Genomic DNA, 15,370 nt, shown 5'->3' with positions numbered 1-15,370 from the left:
ATGGTTTATAAGAACTTAATTCAGACCAAACAATACATTTTTCTCCGTGCGCACATACTAATTCAAACAAAGCACACACATACTTAAAATCTTCAAAAACATTTAAAACATTGGAAGTATACAAATTGGACTAGCAAATTGTGTTCACACACTTTTTTACATAGAATTTATGTAAATGTAGCAATCAAAAAGCGATGATAATTGATGCTCTTTAAAAGATACAAAAGAATATTTATCATTCAAATTGTATGTATTTAGATTTTTTGCAGAGGATTTATGTAAATGAAGCATTAAAACTAGAGATAATGCTTGAGAGTCCTTTAAAAAGATTAAAAACGAATATTAAACATGTAATTTGTGTGCAAATATTTTTTTACATGTAATTTATATAAATGGAACATTTAAAATAGCGATGATTGATGAATAAAGTATTCTATATAAATGAAACTTTTAAAATAACGATGATTGATGAATAAGTATTCTATATAAATGGAACATTTAAAATAGTGATGATTGATGAATACAGTATTTTATATAAATGGAACATTTAAAATAGCAATAATTGATGAATAAAGTATTCTTTTGAATATGATTAGTTAGTATATAATTTCAAATGGATAGTTAAAAACTACAAAATCAAACAATTCATACATTTTGTATATGAAATACTCTTCACAGTCGCGTTACCGACCAAGTATTTCATATACTTAATACTTTAAAAAATAATTGCACATGCACATACAAATTATATGACGTTCCTACGGCCGGGTTAACGACCTGAACGCCACATTAATGCAAAAACATATGCTTCTAACAAACGACACTCTATTAGCCGCGTTACCGACCGAGTGCCGCCTGAATCTAAGGAAAAACAATGGCCTACATATGAACATCATATAACGGCATTTCCGACCGATGCCCATATGTTTTTTGGGAAAGGGGAAGGGAAGTTGAGTTACCATAAGGATACTAGATTCGCAGCGTTACTGACATAGTACCCAGACAGTAAGCCAATACTTACAACAAGGACACCATCTTCCTTGCGTCACCGAGGTGATGCCCCCATGATAAGCATTGTTCCATAGAACAGCTTACACACACACTCCCATTGTGTGGTAAGGTACCTTATTACTGCCGTGCACTACGACAGAAGGCACACTACCACACAACGCATATACACACACACACAACACATACACGGATCGTGTGGTCAGGTACTCTGCTGTTGCTGCCACGCACTGCGACGTAGAGCACGCTCCCACACGACTCCCTCTATCCCTCTATCCTCTCTCCTCTCGACGTACCTGCAAAGGTGGTGCAAGCGCTCTCTCTCTCTCTCTCTCTCTCTCTCTCTCTCTCTCTCTCTCTCTCTCTCTCTCTCTCTCTCTCTCTCTCTCTCTCTCTCTCTCACACACACACACACACACACACACACACACAGAAGATGAAAGTGCTAATACACCGAGCGGGCCCGCGTATATATAACGCTAATAGCCCGCCGGTCTTTCCTGTTTCCTTGGCGGGCCCGCACGGAAAATTATAATACCCGGCGGGCCCGCCGGGGAAACAGAGAAGCCCGGCGGGATTTTTGTGGGTTTGTAAGTCACCCTAAACCGGTTTATGTGTGATCATGTTTACTGTGATCATGTAAATGTGTCACCAAGACCTTGTGATCACACAATATTTAACGTAATTACGTAAATATTAAATCCCTGGTTGTGGTCTTATTGTTTACTGTTTTTAGGAGTAGGATACACATTAGGTTTGGCACTACAGGGCATAGAGCCAATGCACGATCTTCCATTGCTTCTTCCAATGTCCGTCAGAAGGAGGATATTTTGGGTGATGTGCATGAAGAAGAGGATATATTGAGTAATGTGCATGAAGAAGAGGAGCTCATAGATATTCATGCTACACAAGGTGGAGTGGCGGCCCAAAGTGTGTATGAAGCAACGATAATTGTTGTTAAACCTACCGATCATCCAACAATGTTTGGAAAGGATGTTCATGGTTGCATATTAGAGGAGATTGTAGAGGTTTTTATTGAAAAGAGAGGTGGGGAACCTCCTTGCATTCCGCTCTGCAGATTGATGGAAAATGAATCCATTAGAGCAGTGGGTCGAGGCACTGAGGACTTGGTGAAAAGGTTTGAGATGTCTGGATACAGTGTGCTTAGAGCTCCATTTCTTGTGTCATTTAAGAAGCCTGACCCTGATCAACATTATGTTTCCGACTCAGACAAAGATTAAGGGGGGCCCGTTTCACGAGAAATAAGCGATGTGATAATTCTCTTCCTCTTGAGTAGGAAGACTTAAGGGGGAAAAAATCATGGTTTGGGATGGCAATCACTGCTTGAAACTTGGATGCGCTTAATAAAAACACGTAAATGATTTGTTTTTTGTTTAATATAGTGTTGTCTTATATTACTCTAGGCTTTCTAATTTTCCCTTTTGTTATTGTAGAATTTTCAGTGATAAAGTGGAGACATTGTTTTGTCAAGTGTCAATTTATCTATGTTGATAGAAGTGCAGAGGGGGAGCTTATGCTAGCTCTATCTCTCAAAATGAGTAGGCTCATTTGTTGTTTTTAAAGATATTGCTATTACTTTATCGATGTCATTCTCTTACCATTAAATTTAAGATATTGTGGTTTAGGATTGGTACAAATTTTGGTTAGGAGATCTTTTTGTTCCAAAAACTAGCTGTGGCAAGCAAAGATTCTTTAATGAAAGACATTACCCAAGATTGGGCTCGATGGATAGAGATAGAGCTTGCTTGTGAGAAGAAGGCATCTAAAGAGAGTTGGTACAATGCTCCTGCTCTTTTATTGGAAATGCTCATATGCAAGGTGTATTTTTTTGCCTTAAAGTATACTTTTTATGTAATTTCTAAAGCTTGGCACAATTTTGTAAAATCTTACTTTTTCTTCTACTTGCTCTACAAAAGGAAGAGTTTGACTTGTCTCTTGTCAAATAGATGCAAGAGATCAATGATCCCTCGATTTCAGTGCCAGAAAAGGAAATGCTTGCTCAAGGAAGAGTAGAAAAAATATTCAAAGAAAGAGCTTATAAGGTAATCACTTTCTTTTCTCACCATTCATGTTTGAATTTCTACAAAATTGTAACTTGACATGTCATTTGGATTTGATTTATTGGATTCAAAAATTGATTAGATCTTATTTCGTGCAAATGCAACATAGATGTTGACCATTGCCAACCCCGCCAATGGCCAAGGGTTCTTCTCTTTGTTGTTTAACTTCAATGGATAAGAGAAAAGGATCAGGAAGGCCTTACAAGAGACAAGGTCCACTCTTTGGCAACTTCTAAAATATCACCGGAGAGGTAATAATCCTTGGATAAAAAATGCACATGAAATCATCAAATGAATCAATGCATTTATGGTTTGTTTATTTTTTTTCTCTGTAAGAAAAAAGAAATATTGTTCTCTTTGATGCATTGCCATGTAGATGATGTTACTTCTGAGCGTTATATTAGTCCAATGAAATTTAGAATGTACTTGTGTAAATAATGGTATTGGAGAAGTATCTTGAAGCAATGCTTAAGGATCAAAGGAAAAATGATTGAAGAAATACCGGAGGGCTTTGAAGCATGGTTTCATCACCGGTTGAGGGAGCACATTGATAAAGCTTTTGTGAAGCTTTGGAGTAAGCTCAACACAAAAGAGTCGGATGAAAAAATTTCAGAGCTCATGGAATCTTCGAGGAGAGTATTATTCAGGTAATACAATTGATATCTTTATGGTTGATATTCTATTTTGCACTTAGATTTTGTATAATAAATAAGTCACTCGTTAAAGGAGATCAAAGAAAGTTAAATGCATTTTATGTAGATGGCTAATTCAACTTTACGATCAAACTTTATTGGAGAAGTTGCCATTTGTTTGTTGAAAGTTGGAGGAACCACTCTTGTGAGGAGTGTATGTATCCACTATGGATGAGAGATGAGAGATTATGGTTTGCTTGCTTGGTGGCTAGATTACACTTGAGGCACCTACCCACGTTGGTACAGCTGAGGATGGTCGACCTATGGAAGTGCAAGAAGCCCAGGCAAGGCAGTTTGTTGACAAATGACGGGGGCATTGAACAGGTATTTGATGCAGTCAGGTGAGAGGTATACCAAGATGAAGAACTCTCTATTCAAAAGTGCAAGTGTTTCTTGCTATCACAGGTGACAGGATCAAATGCTTATATCACAAGATTGGCAACAAGGCAAGGGATGCTGGATGCAAATGCCATAGAGTTTATGATATGGAATCTCGAGCGAGATGTGTGCAGGAGACTCTACCTGCCAGGACAGTGTATGTCAAATGTGCACTTTGACAGACCAAAGGTGGTTTTCGAGCTCAAGTAGTGGTCGGGATACCTAGAAGTGTCAAAGGTTGGTTGGGTGTAATCGTCAGCGAGAGCCATGATATGTACTATGTTGAATGCTTTCACTATTCCGGTAATTTCGAAGCTCTATGGATGCATGAAGCCCAATGGTTAGCAGCGATTCAATGGATGCGATTTGAAGGTTACCGACACTTGTAGCAGTTCCGCTCTTCTCAGAGTGCATTCGAGTATGTGGAGGTTGATATAGTGTTTTCATGGATGCATGGAGTTCACTGAGCAATTCAAGCATGTGATACGAGGCCAAGCCCGAGTTTTTTAGGGAAAAGGTAAAGCTAGAACTAAAGACTAAATTAAAATAGGAAAAATACGACGAACGCCGTGGCATGCAGAGAGGTCGCATCGATACTGCAGTAGGCCCAGGGGTGTTGCGTGCACGTGGTCGATAGCATGGCGAGATGCCATTTATAGTAGGCAGGAGGAGGGGCCGTTTTTGCATGCGGGTGATGGGTGATGCCGCAAGTAGTGCATGGTATGCAGGAAGTTTGAATGGAGGAGAAGAAGGGATGCCAAGCGTGCCGTTTGCAGATGAGCAAGGGAGGCCGCCAGTGGTGGCGGGGATTGGAGAAATAAGAGGGTCGTGGGTCTCCTCTGTAGGCCGGGAGCACCACAGCAGGGTTGAGAGAGCCGGATACAAGGAGGGCAGTATTATAGGAGGTCGGGAATCGTGACAGGAAGGGACATGCATGAGGGGCGACTTCAAGGGCTGGAGATGAGAAGAATCAGTGGATGGAGAAAGAGAAGGCCGTGACCAGAGGGGAGAGGCAAAAAGGGATGCTCTGCAAGGAGAAAAGGGGCTGGACTGCGATGTTGAGGAGGGACCAGGAGGTGGAGGTCGCAAGCTCCCTGGGGGGAAGAACTGCGCCATTTGTAGGGGCTGCATAAGGTAAGGATTTGGAGGCTGCCGTCGAGAGGGGGCAGGCTGGTGAAGAGAGATTAGCGCCATGTGGGGGGATTTATGAAGGGCTATTGGAGTTGAAAGAGCCAAGGGCTGCATGGACGTGAGTGGTACCGATTGCAAGGACAGTTTGAAGGGGGTCACCACCTGAGTGTCGGACTCTTGACAAGAAGGCAGCCCATCAAGCCATACTATAGGAGCCATGAAACGGGTGCCAAGAAAGAGCAGAAGGGTCAGAAAGGGCTCCATGGAGGTCAGCTTATGAGAAAGCTCAAGGGGAGGACCAGTGGGAAGTGCACAGTGAATGCATGGTAGAAGAGGAAAAGAAGGAAGGGAGCTGCCAATCGGATGAGCGGCCAAGCTTGAGGAGGAAGAGGGCTGCCAAGGAGCTGCCTTTCAATAAGCATAAGTGGCCGCCAAGTATTGCATCAAAGCACATAGTCGACATTAACCATCATTGTACCCGAGTTTTTTGCTTTGCATACGTAGATTTATGGTCTGGTTGGGTTATTTTTTGTGTTGGATTTGCCACCAATCTTCTCATCTGTTCGTCTTGTCTTGTGCGTAGTATCGACCATGGTAGTTGTGGCTCTGGATAGGCTGTGAGTGTGCACACACACACACACACACACACACACACAGAGAGAGAGAGAGAGAGAGAGAGAGAGAGAGAGAGAGAGGAGAGAGAGAGAGAGAGAGAGAGAGGAAGGGAGAATGTGTGGATGGATTTTGGAGGTGGTTTGAGGCGTGTGTCGCCTGTGTGAATGTATGCATCAATTGGTATCGGGATCTGATGGTGTTTTGATGGATTTGTTGTGTTGAGGTGTTTATGTGTGAGTGTGTGCAGCCAGTGTTGTTCATAGGCGCAAGTGTGCAAATTGAAGTTTGCATAAAGTGTGCATTTGTGTGATTGTGTGTGGTTAGGGGTGCGGTATTGTTCCTAGGCTATAGAGAGGCAGCTTACCTATGTGTTGGGTTTGTTCCCACTTCCTCCTATCCATCGGGGGTGCCCCCACTGAGGACCTATTGATTGCTCCTCGGTGAAGTCCTACAGCTTGAAGATGATTGTAGATTGCAGTCCGTCGGTTTTCATTGGTGAGGAAGATACAGAAGATTGGATATGCAATCTAGAGTTGTATATGATGTCACTACAGATGCTAACCAACGAAGCAAAGCTGAGAGGTTTGTCACAAGTGATGCGGGCAAAGCAAAGACCTGGCTCAACAATTTGGAGGTTTCCAATAGGCAATCATGGTCAAGGGTTCGAGCTTGTTTTGTCCAAGATTTCAAGACGAAAGTATCAAAGACTCATTAGTGGATATGAATGTGATGACGAAGATGCTTGGAGTGATTCAAGTGCCAGTTTTGTGGAGGATTTTGTGGCTTATGACGAAGATTGGAAAGCCATGTTTGACGTCACCTACTATGCAAAAGTGCAAGACATTGAAGAAATAGTGGAATAAAGCGATCTGCTATCTACATCAAGTTTGAGTGAAGGTGAAGTAGAGGTATGCCACGATACTTTATCTATGCAAGGGGTGGGGCAACTTTGCCTTGACCAGCATGTCAAGGTGCACTATAGGGTTCCAAAGATGGTGTGTAGCCGTAGAGAGATAGCTCCGACAATTGACGTTATGGAGACAGGTATATGTGCAATTTGTGAGAGCGGGGTCACATGCAAAGAGGAGGATACTGCCAACCTTGCAGGTGATGAAGTGTGGGATCAAATTTTTTCTTGCTTTTCCAATGATGTGGTGATAGAGCAGGTGACTGAAGAGCAGGTCGCAATCGATTGTGGGGATAAAGAGGCACTTCCCGAGCTAGTGCTTGGGCACTTTGGTCAGGTCTATGATAAACAGGAGGAATCTGTATGCTTCTCTATGTCACAATCGGAGGCCAAAAAAAAGGTATTCAAGGTCTGTGCTATGCTTTGGATGGGCTTGGTGCTTAAGGATGTTATGCAAGCAGATGTGCATAGATTGAAAAGGCTTTTGGAGGCAGATCATGCTATGGAGCCCTCTCTAGCAAGAAGCAGCATTTTGGTGTCTGATGCAGGCATTTTTCAATGTACACAAGTTCATTTTGTGTGCGGGAAAAGATTTTGGATACTGGTTGAAGGTATATGCCATGCCAAGGTGCTCCAAAATTTTATTCTTGGGCTTGCAGGTGCAAAGAGAGGATTGAAGTCATATGTTTTTCAAGTGGATGGCTACAATCGATGCCATATTTTTGACCCAGGAGGGGCTTACACTATGCTTGGGAGAGCCTATGGCTTTCCATTTGATCCAGGTGGCCAGGTGCTACATCTACTGAATCTCTCTCTATCTATCTACTGCTATTTATCTAGTTCTTGTACATAGTATCTATCAGTTTCTTCTTATGCAATGATATATTATCTAAATAATGCTACGGTTGAGCATGAATGTTCAACCAGGGGTTGGGCAATGATGGTACAATGAAGTGCAAGAAGCCAAGGCAAGGCAGTTTGGAGGCAAATCACGGGGGCATTGAACAGGTATACCGAGATGGAGCACTCTAGTCAAAAGTGAAAGTGTGTCTTGCTATCACAGGTGACAGGATCAAATGCATATATCACAAGATTGGAAACGAGGCAAGGGATGCTGGATGCAAATGCCATAGAGTTTATGATATGGAATCTCGAGCGAGATGTGTGCAGGAGACTCTACCTGCCAGGACAGTGTATGTCAAATGTGGATTTTGGCAGACCAAAAGTGGTTTTCGAGCTCAAGTACTGGTCGGGATACCTAAAAGTGTCAAAGGTTGGTTGGGTGTAATCGTCAACGAGAGCCATGATATGTACTATGTTGAATGCTTTCACTATTCTGGCAATTTCGAAGCTCTGTGGATACATGAAGCCCAATGGTTAGCAGCGACTCAATGGATCCGATTTGAAGGTTGTTGACACTTGTAGCAGTAGAGTGCATTCGAGTATGTGAAGGTTAATATAGTATTTTCATTGGATGCATGGAGTTCACCGAAAAATTCAAGCGTGTGATACGAGGCCAAGCCCCAGTTTTTAGGGAAAAGGAAAAGCTTTTGTACCTATTTCTTTTGGCAAAACAAAAAATAGTGAGTGAGAAGCGATCATATGCTCTGATCACCAACCCATTGAAGTTAACTAGGGAATTTATCTCAAGTCCTACAAAAATCCCTAATCTTATTTTTATACAAAAAAACGTAAGAAATGACTGTTTTGATGAAAATGTACTGGTCCATCAACTTTGGAGGCTTGGTGTAACCAAAAGATGAGAAATTTTACAAGTCTCTTATTTTTTCCATGTGTAGTAGGCCTTGAACTATAACCTCATGAAAGGATTTTACAAAATGAGTGGATCTACTATGGTTTTGGAGGTTTTTTTCAAAACCCTGAAAGGACACTTTTATGTCTTGTTAGGTTACCAACCTAGTGTTTATTGTTTCTTTTTCTAGTTTTGCAGAGTCAAGGAGTTCCACGCGAAATGCCTCCATCTCCCCCATGAGCATCCTCTATTTTGTATAAGCGGGCCCCGTTTGCCCTATCCCACATAACCATACTCTATTTTGTACACGCGGGCTTTTTTTGCCCTTTATGTAAATGCAATACCTATCATTTTTTGGCTCAATAGCTCCCCCAATTGTAATTCCACTTATGTAAATGAAATTATCAATCTTTTTTTGGCTCAATGTATTGTCCAATTGTGATATTTTGTTGTAATTAATAATAATTTAGTAAAATGTCTTAAATAAATAAAAAAAATAGATGACCTTTTGGATGGTCCTGCAAAGGACAATCCAAACGGTCATCTGTTTTTTTATAATAAACCCGTCTGCGGTAATGCTGGCGATAACATCCACGCGGTAACTGTTGCGGGTATATTTGAAGTAAAGCAGGCGGTAATAGGCGCGAAAATATAGCCGCAGGCATTACCGCGTCTGTTACCGCTAGACCATTACCGCAACTGTCGCCGCAGCCTTTTCCACATACGAGAAATTTCATATTACAAATTTGTTTGTTTTTTTGCGGTAATGTGAGCGATAATACCGCGCATATGTTATAGTGTCTATACACCATCACCTTGGTGCATAGACAAGCTTGAGCTAGTTTGAGTTTGTGAGTGAGTGCGAGTAAATTATACTCCTCCCATCGTTGTTGTATCTACTCCAAAATCAATAAAATTGATAGCTTCTGTGCAATTGTTTTCCAAAGGCGCACACTTCTCTTCCAATCTGGCTTAGAGAACTCACTCAGTTCCATAAGGTAACTTGTTCATTGAAGGTTGTTTTCTCGTTGCTCGTGCTTGTGATTCATTGATTCGATTGTTGCTTTGGCTACCATTGTAAGAGGGTGGATGGTGAGAGGGCTCCCATAACTCTAAGAAAATGTGCTAGTGCATAGTGCTATAACCAAATATGAAGTGTTGTCATTTTAACCCCCAAGCTCTAGGTACCTTCTTGTGCAAATCATAAGGTTGAGCTAGATTGTACACAATCTCTCTCTCTCTCTCTCTCTCTCTCTCTCTCTCTCTCTCTCTTTTGTGTTTTTTGTCTACGAGTGTGTTGCATTCGTGTAAGGTCTATTGTATATCTCTTGCTCGATTGCGGGTTTTCTCTATAATTCTCCTCTTTTGCATCCTAGTTTGCTCTATAACTAGGTGGTGCTCCTTCACTGGTTTAATTGTGGGCTTGTTGTTGTTGTTTCTTGCTTGTGGTTGCCCCAGTCCCAATTGAGAAGCACGGGAGCCTTGAAGGGTGTCTAGAGGTTTCTCTTCTTTTTGCCTGCCCCAGACTGCCTCAATTTTGATACCCCCATGAAGGACGGATTGTGTATGTTTTTGTGTAGGTTCAACCTTTAGAATAGTCAAGTAGTTTTCAAGAATCATGAAAATTTCACTACAAGAGGCTCTTCATATTAGCGACGCTGACACAGCGACGCTAAAAAAAAAAAATCACGGCGTCGCTATGAGCGTCGCAAATTTACAAAGAAATTTGCGACGCTCATAGCGACGCCGGCTGGGGTAAAAAAATAACCGAGCACGCCCAAAAACTCAGATCTCAGATCTGAGTTTTTCGACGCCCTCAAGCAAGGAACAGGTAACGCTCTCCCTCACTCTCTCTCTCTCTCTCTCTCTCTCTCTCTCTCTCTCTTCTCCACACACACACACACACACACGAGGAGAGGAAGGAGAGCCAGGTATGCTCCTTCCCTCTCCTCATTCTCATGTTCCCTTCCCCTCCTTCTCTCTCCCTCTCTCTCTCTCTCACACACACACATACACACACATAGTGTTTTTGAGAGAGAGAGAGAGAGAGAGAGAGAGTACAAACAAAAACAAAAACGCACACACACATACATAAACAAAGAATGCACACACATTGAGAGAGAAAAAGAGAGAGAGAGCATGCATAAACAAAAATTGCACGCATTGAGAGAGGAAAAGAGAGAGAGAACATGCATAAACAAAAAACGCACACATTGAGATAGGAAAAGAGAGAGAAAACATGCATATGATCCAAAAAAACGCACACACATTGAGAGAGAAAGAGAGAGAAAGTAATTTAACGTCGTAGGAAACTAATTAAAATTAAAAGACCTAAAGATCTAGCCGACGAGGAGTTGAACTCAAGACCTATTATTCAAGAGGGAAATGGCATAATCAATCTATCATACTTGGCATGGGTGATAGAAAGGTTATACCATTTATCTCTTTTTATTGGCACACACATCCACACACGCGCACACACACAAGAAGAAGAGAGTTATAACGTCGTAGGAAACTATCTTAAAAGACGTTAAAGATTAGGTTATATGTAGACTTATATTAAATTAGATTTAGGTTTATTTTTAACTAGATTTACGTTTATTTAAGCTAGATTTAGATTTACGTTATATTAGATTAGATTTAGGTCTCCATAGACTGCGATGCCTGCATGAAGCGGGTGAAGAAAGCCCTCAATGGAATATAGGGTATTGCTGCCTTCACTCATGGTGGGCTCCGTCGATCCAAAATTACTGGTGAAATGTCTTCAGAAGATAGGGAAGAAGGTGGATCTTCAGGGCGGCAAGAGTCACTACATCCCCGACACAATGACCATCTAGACAACCTCTAGTCATTAGACTTACGTTAAATTAGATTTAGCTTTATTTTTAGTTAGATTTACGTTTATTTAGATTTACGCTTATTTACGTTAGATCGAGTCCACGCAAGAATTACTTACGGTTTAGGGTTTAGAGTTAGACGAACAGTGAAAAGATCTACTGTGAAAAGATGTTAAGATGAAGTGAAGTGCTACAGCTAGAGAAGAGGCAAAGGGGTTTTGTCCACTACATGCAGTATCATGTAGACGTGGGTGTGTAGATTTCTTGTACCCACAAATATAGGTATTGACCAATAAAGACGAGATTATAACCCGGTGGTTCTGATCTCCGTGCACCTCTAGACCGAGGTGTGCGGGGATTGGACATGACTAGAGAATGTGAGGTAAAGAGAGAGAGAGAGAGAGAGAGAGAGAGAGAGAGAGAGAGAGAGAGAGAGAGAGAGAGAGAGAGAGATAAGACGAAGAATGCCAATAGAATATTAAATTTGTTGTCCAGGTTATAAGTTTTTTATCCTCATTATGAGTAGCGACAAGGATGTGGGACCGTCCAACTGAAACACCTATCTCTCAACGAGGGTCTTATGTCCTTGTAATCAATGCAAGCAGGATGTGCGACGGACAAGACGTGTTTCTTTGCAGCACGTTCGCGAATTTGGCGAGCTCGATCCATCTATTATAGATCGAGTTGTTGCCAATTATAACTCGTCGGACTCTGACGCTGGCCAACAAGCAGCAATCTTGCAACCCAATAGACGTGTTCGCAGGCGCTTTGGTCAAGCAGCATATGTGAGGCCACAAGATGTAGCCTCTGACAGCTCGGGGGATGATCATGCAGAGCACATTCCCAACGAGGCAATGTTTGAGCCCGAGATTGATGAAATGATCGAGACGATCATGGATTCAGAGAGGCTTATCTATGATGATATGAAAAGTGAAGCCGATACGCCATTGTATAATGGAGCACGTATGTCTAGATTGAAAGCACTCCTGGTTCTTCTCAACATGCAGGCAAAGTTTGGATGGAGTGACACTATCGTCACGTGGTCTCCACAGGGACTATGAACCCTGCCTTCAATAACTTGTCCACCTCTACCCGCAAGGCTTCCATTTGCTCTTGACCCATCCTTCTTAGCCTTTTCCGCACTGGCTTAGCACCTTCTTTCAGCTCTATATGCATCTCTTCACCCTTGAACCCTCTGATCTCTTCATATGAAGTAATGAACAAATCAAGAAAACTAGCCATCATATGCAAAAATATATCCTTCTCCATAGCTGAGAGGTCTCCACTAATCATTTGCATCATTAATTCTTGCTTCTTTGACAACTCAACCTTAGTTTGCATCAGCCCTTCAATCACTTCATAAGGCCCTTCACTTTCATCTTCAACCTCATTCGCAAATGCAACTAAACCAATCTCCTGGATTTCTTTGTCCATCAAAAGAAATGCAACATCAGCATCCTCATCACTGCTGGTAGTGCTATCACTGTCCTCATCTGTCACCGTGGAAGAGTCTTCATCACTAGACTCATCCTCATCTTCATAAAGCTCCTCTAATCGTTTCCTTGTGTCCATATTATAAAGCTTCTTGGTACCTGTCTTTCCATAGAGGCTAATCGTACCATGTCACCAATCTTGAACAGCTCCCACTGCACGTAACCATGGTCTTCCCAGTATAATAGGATATGCTCCCAACCCTGCTGGCATCACATGAAAATCAACCACTGCCTTTGCATCATATGCCTCCACTTCTAAGCTCTTTACAACACCTAAGCATTTTACTTTTTGATGGTTTGCCAATCTGATCCGAAAACCTGACACCCCAGCCACTGTGAGACCCATCTTCTCAACGCATGAGTGTGTTATGACGCATATTTGGGCTCCGCCATCCACATAACCTTGTCCCAAATTTTTCTTTTTATGCCACACATCTACTATTGGACAAATGTCCGGTAGCTCGTCCATTGCCAACACCTTCACTGAACCTCTCTCTGGCTCTTTCTCCATTGGGTTAACCATCCTCTTCCATTGTCGCTTTAGCTTAGGCACCATCTCTATAAGCTGCCCAAAAGTAGCATCTGCCTTCCTGCTCGTCAGATCCTCCTTCAAGTCATAGCTTAATTGCCCATCCCCTAGTGGAAAATCTGAAACATGAAACTTTCGACGAGCTCTCCTCTTCCTCTTGGCCTTGACATCCTCGCCTTCATGGCTCTTTCCTTTCTTCTTACTAGGACCTGGGGCACTTCTTCCTTCCTTTTCCTTTGTGGTCCTCTTCCCAATAGGCATCACTAATGTATCCTCTAGCTTTGATGCCTTCTCCAAGGTGACTACACTTAGCACTTTTGTCTTTCCTTTTTCCTCCTGGGTCAGTCCACTGGTTCCTTCGTCTCCCTTAATTTTGATGCCATAATCATTTGACCTAGTTAACACCTGTCTTGGCAATGGATACATGTCTCCCCCCATCCTTGGTGGCTTATCACATTGCGGGCTGATGTGACCCAACTCTCCACAATTATAACATGTGGGCGTCTGCCTCCAAAACCTACCATTGCTTTGTCCAACACCATTCCTAGGCCTTTCTTCACCTCCTTGCTGATTTGCAAACCTCCCTCGACCTCGATTATTTCCCACTTGACCTAGCATGTTTAGGCTGAGATTCTTCATCAAATCTACCATTTGCCTCATGTCTTGCCTTAGCCCATCATCTTGCACTGCTGTAGTGACCACTGTTGGCATAACCTGAGTAGTAACAGGAACTACTGGTTCATGATGAACCCCTGACATGCGCCCTTGTAAAGACTCTATAGGCTGAAATTCAGACCTCATTGGCAAAGACTCCACCCCTAACTGGCTCATTTTCCTCAGCTTCCACTCTTTGTTCCTTGCTACCTCTAGTGCATCCTCATATGTCCTAGGCTTCTTTAGCTCCACTCTCCAATGTATATTCTCCCAAAGACCAGCCAAGAACCTGTCCTTCTTCATCATGTCAGGCGGGGGTACCTGTGGTGCTAAAGCCTTGCACATTCACTCCCATGCCAATGAAAACTTACGTATGTACACATCTACTGGCACACCTTCCTTTTGCACCAAAGCCTGTACTTCTTGCCACACCTTGTCAGGATCTTCTATCTTCACAAACTCCACTTCCAACCCATGTCGTAGATTGTCCCAACTCAACCTTACAGGTGGATCAACCACACGCAACTCCTCTTCAAATGCTTTAGACCAAACTTGTGCATCACTCTTCAAACAAATTTGGAGAAGGCGTAACATTTGCGTAGGGTCATGAATCTGGTTGCTAATGCAGGCAACCTCCATCTTTTACAAAAATTCTTCCACATCTCCATCACTTCTTCCATGAAACTTCAGATAAGAGAAAGCCATGGCTACACAAGTTACAATGCTTTGAGAACCCCTTTGAACACACCTGCAAGAACCCAAAACTTTTGACTACCCAATCCCCAGAAACTTCAATGGAGCTCAACTTTAGATAAGGACAAACACATGCACATCAAATGAGTTTTCATAGTTAATCATCGGAATGACAACAGGCAAAGGACATTCTAGGATCTCTCTCAATTTTCTTGGCCCAAACATAAAGACTATGCGCTGCTAGAAAAAGATCTTCCTGGACACATGAACATTAATCTAAATTCTTTGATTTAAATGAAAAGGAGTGAACCGAGGGCCATTTTGATCATCCATTAAACCCAACCATAAAGCTCCCAAGAAGGCACACCTGACTCAACCTCTGATTTTGCCAAAATTTCAGCAGCATAACAGAATAAATGGCTCAAAATACCAAAAAACCAGCCATCATAACTTGGGAAAATTTCGACAGAGTTTTCCCAGAAGTAGAGCAGTAGGAACCCAAAATATAGACTGTCTATGTATGCATAAACTGTCAACAATAGAACCCGAGCATCAAGTAGGACTCACTAGTACATAGCCTATGGCGAGGTCACAAAAAG

At 42.2% G+C, this 15,370-nt stretch overlaps 1 protein-coding gene across 1 annotated transcript; it reads left to right on the top strand.

Annotated features, from left to right (window-relative positions):
* Positions 1-6,085: 6,085 nt before the first annotated feature.
* On the top strand, positions 6,086-8,932 carry LOC147439545 (uncharacterized). Its single transcript, XM_086484329.1, has one exon. It carries the CDS (start codon positions 6,835-6,837, stop codon positions 7,663-7,665), a length of 831 nt encoding a protein of 276 aa, XP_086340455.1. The 5' UTR covers positions 6,086-6,834; the 3' UTR covers positions 7,666-8,932.
* Positions 8,933-15,370: the final 6,438 nt, after the last annotated feature.

The sequence above is a fragment of the Adiantum capillus-veneris genome, chromosome 16, assembly GCF_014529385.1.
Source record: "Adiantum capillus-veneris isolate H3 chromosome 16, ASM1452938v2, whole genome shotgun sequence".
Classification (NCBI taxonomy): domain Eukaryota; kingdom Viridiplantae; phylum Streptophyta; class Polypodiopsida; order Polypodiales; family Pteridaceae; genus Adiantum; species Adiantum capillus-veneris.
Note: the sequence above shows the minus strand (reverse complement) of the source record. Positions and strands in the feature narration are given on the sequence as shown.

Excerpts from the sequence above, each read along its gene's own strand:
- LOC147439545 (XM_086484329.1), top strand. The coding sequence starts at position 6,835 with ATGCAAGGGGTGGGGCAACTTTGCCTTGACCAGCATGTCAAGGTGCAC.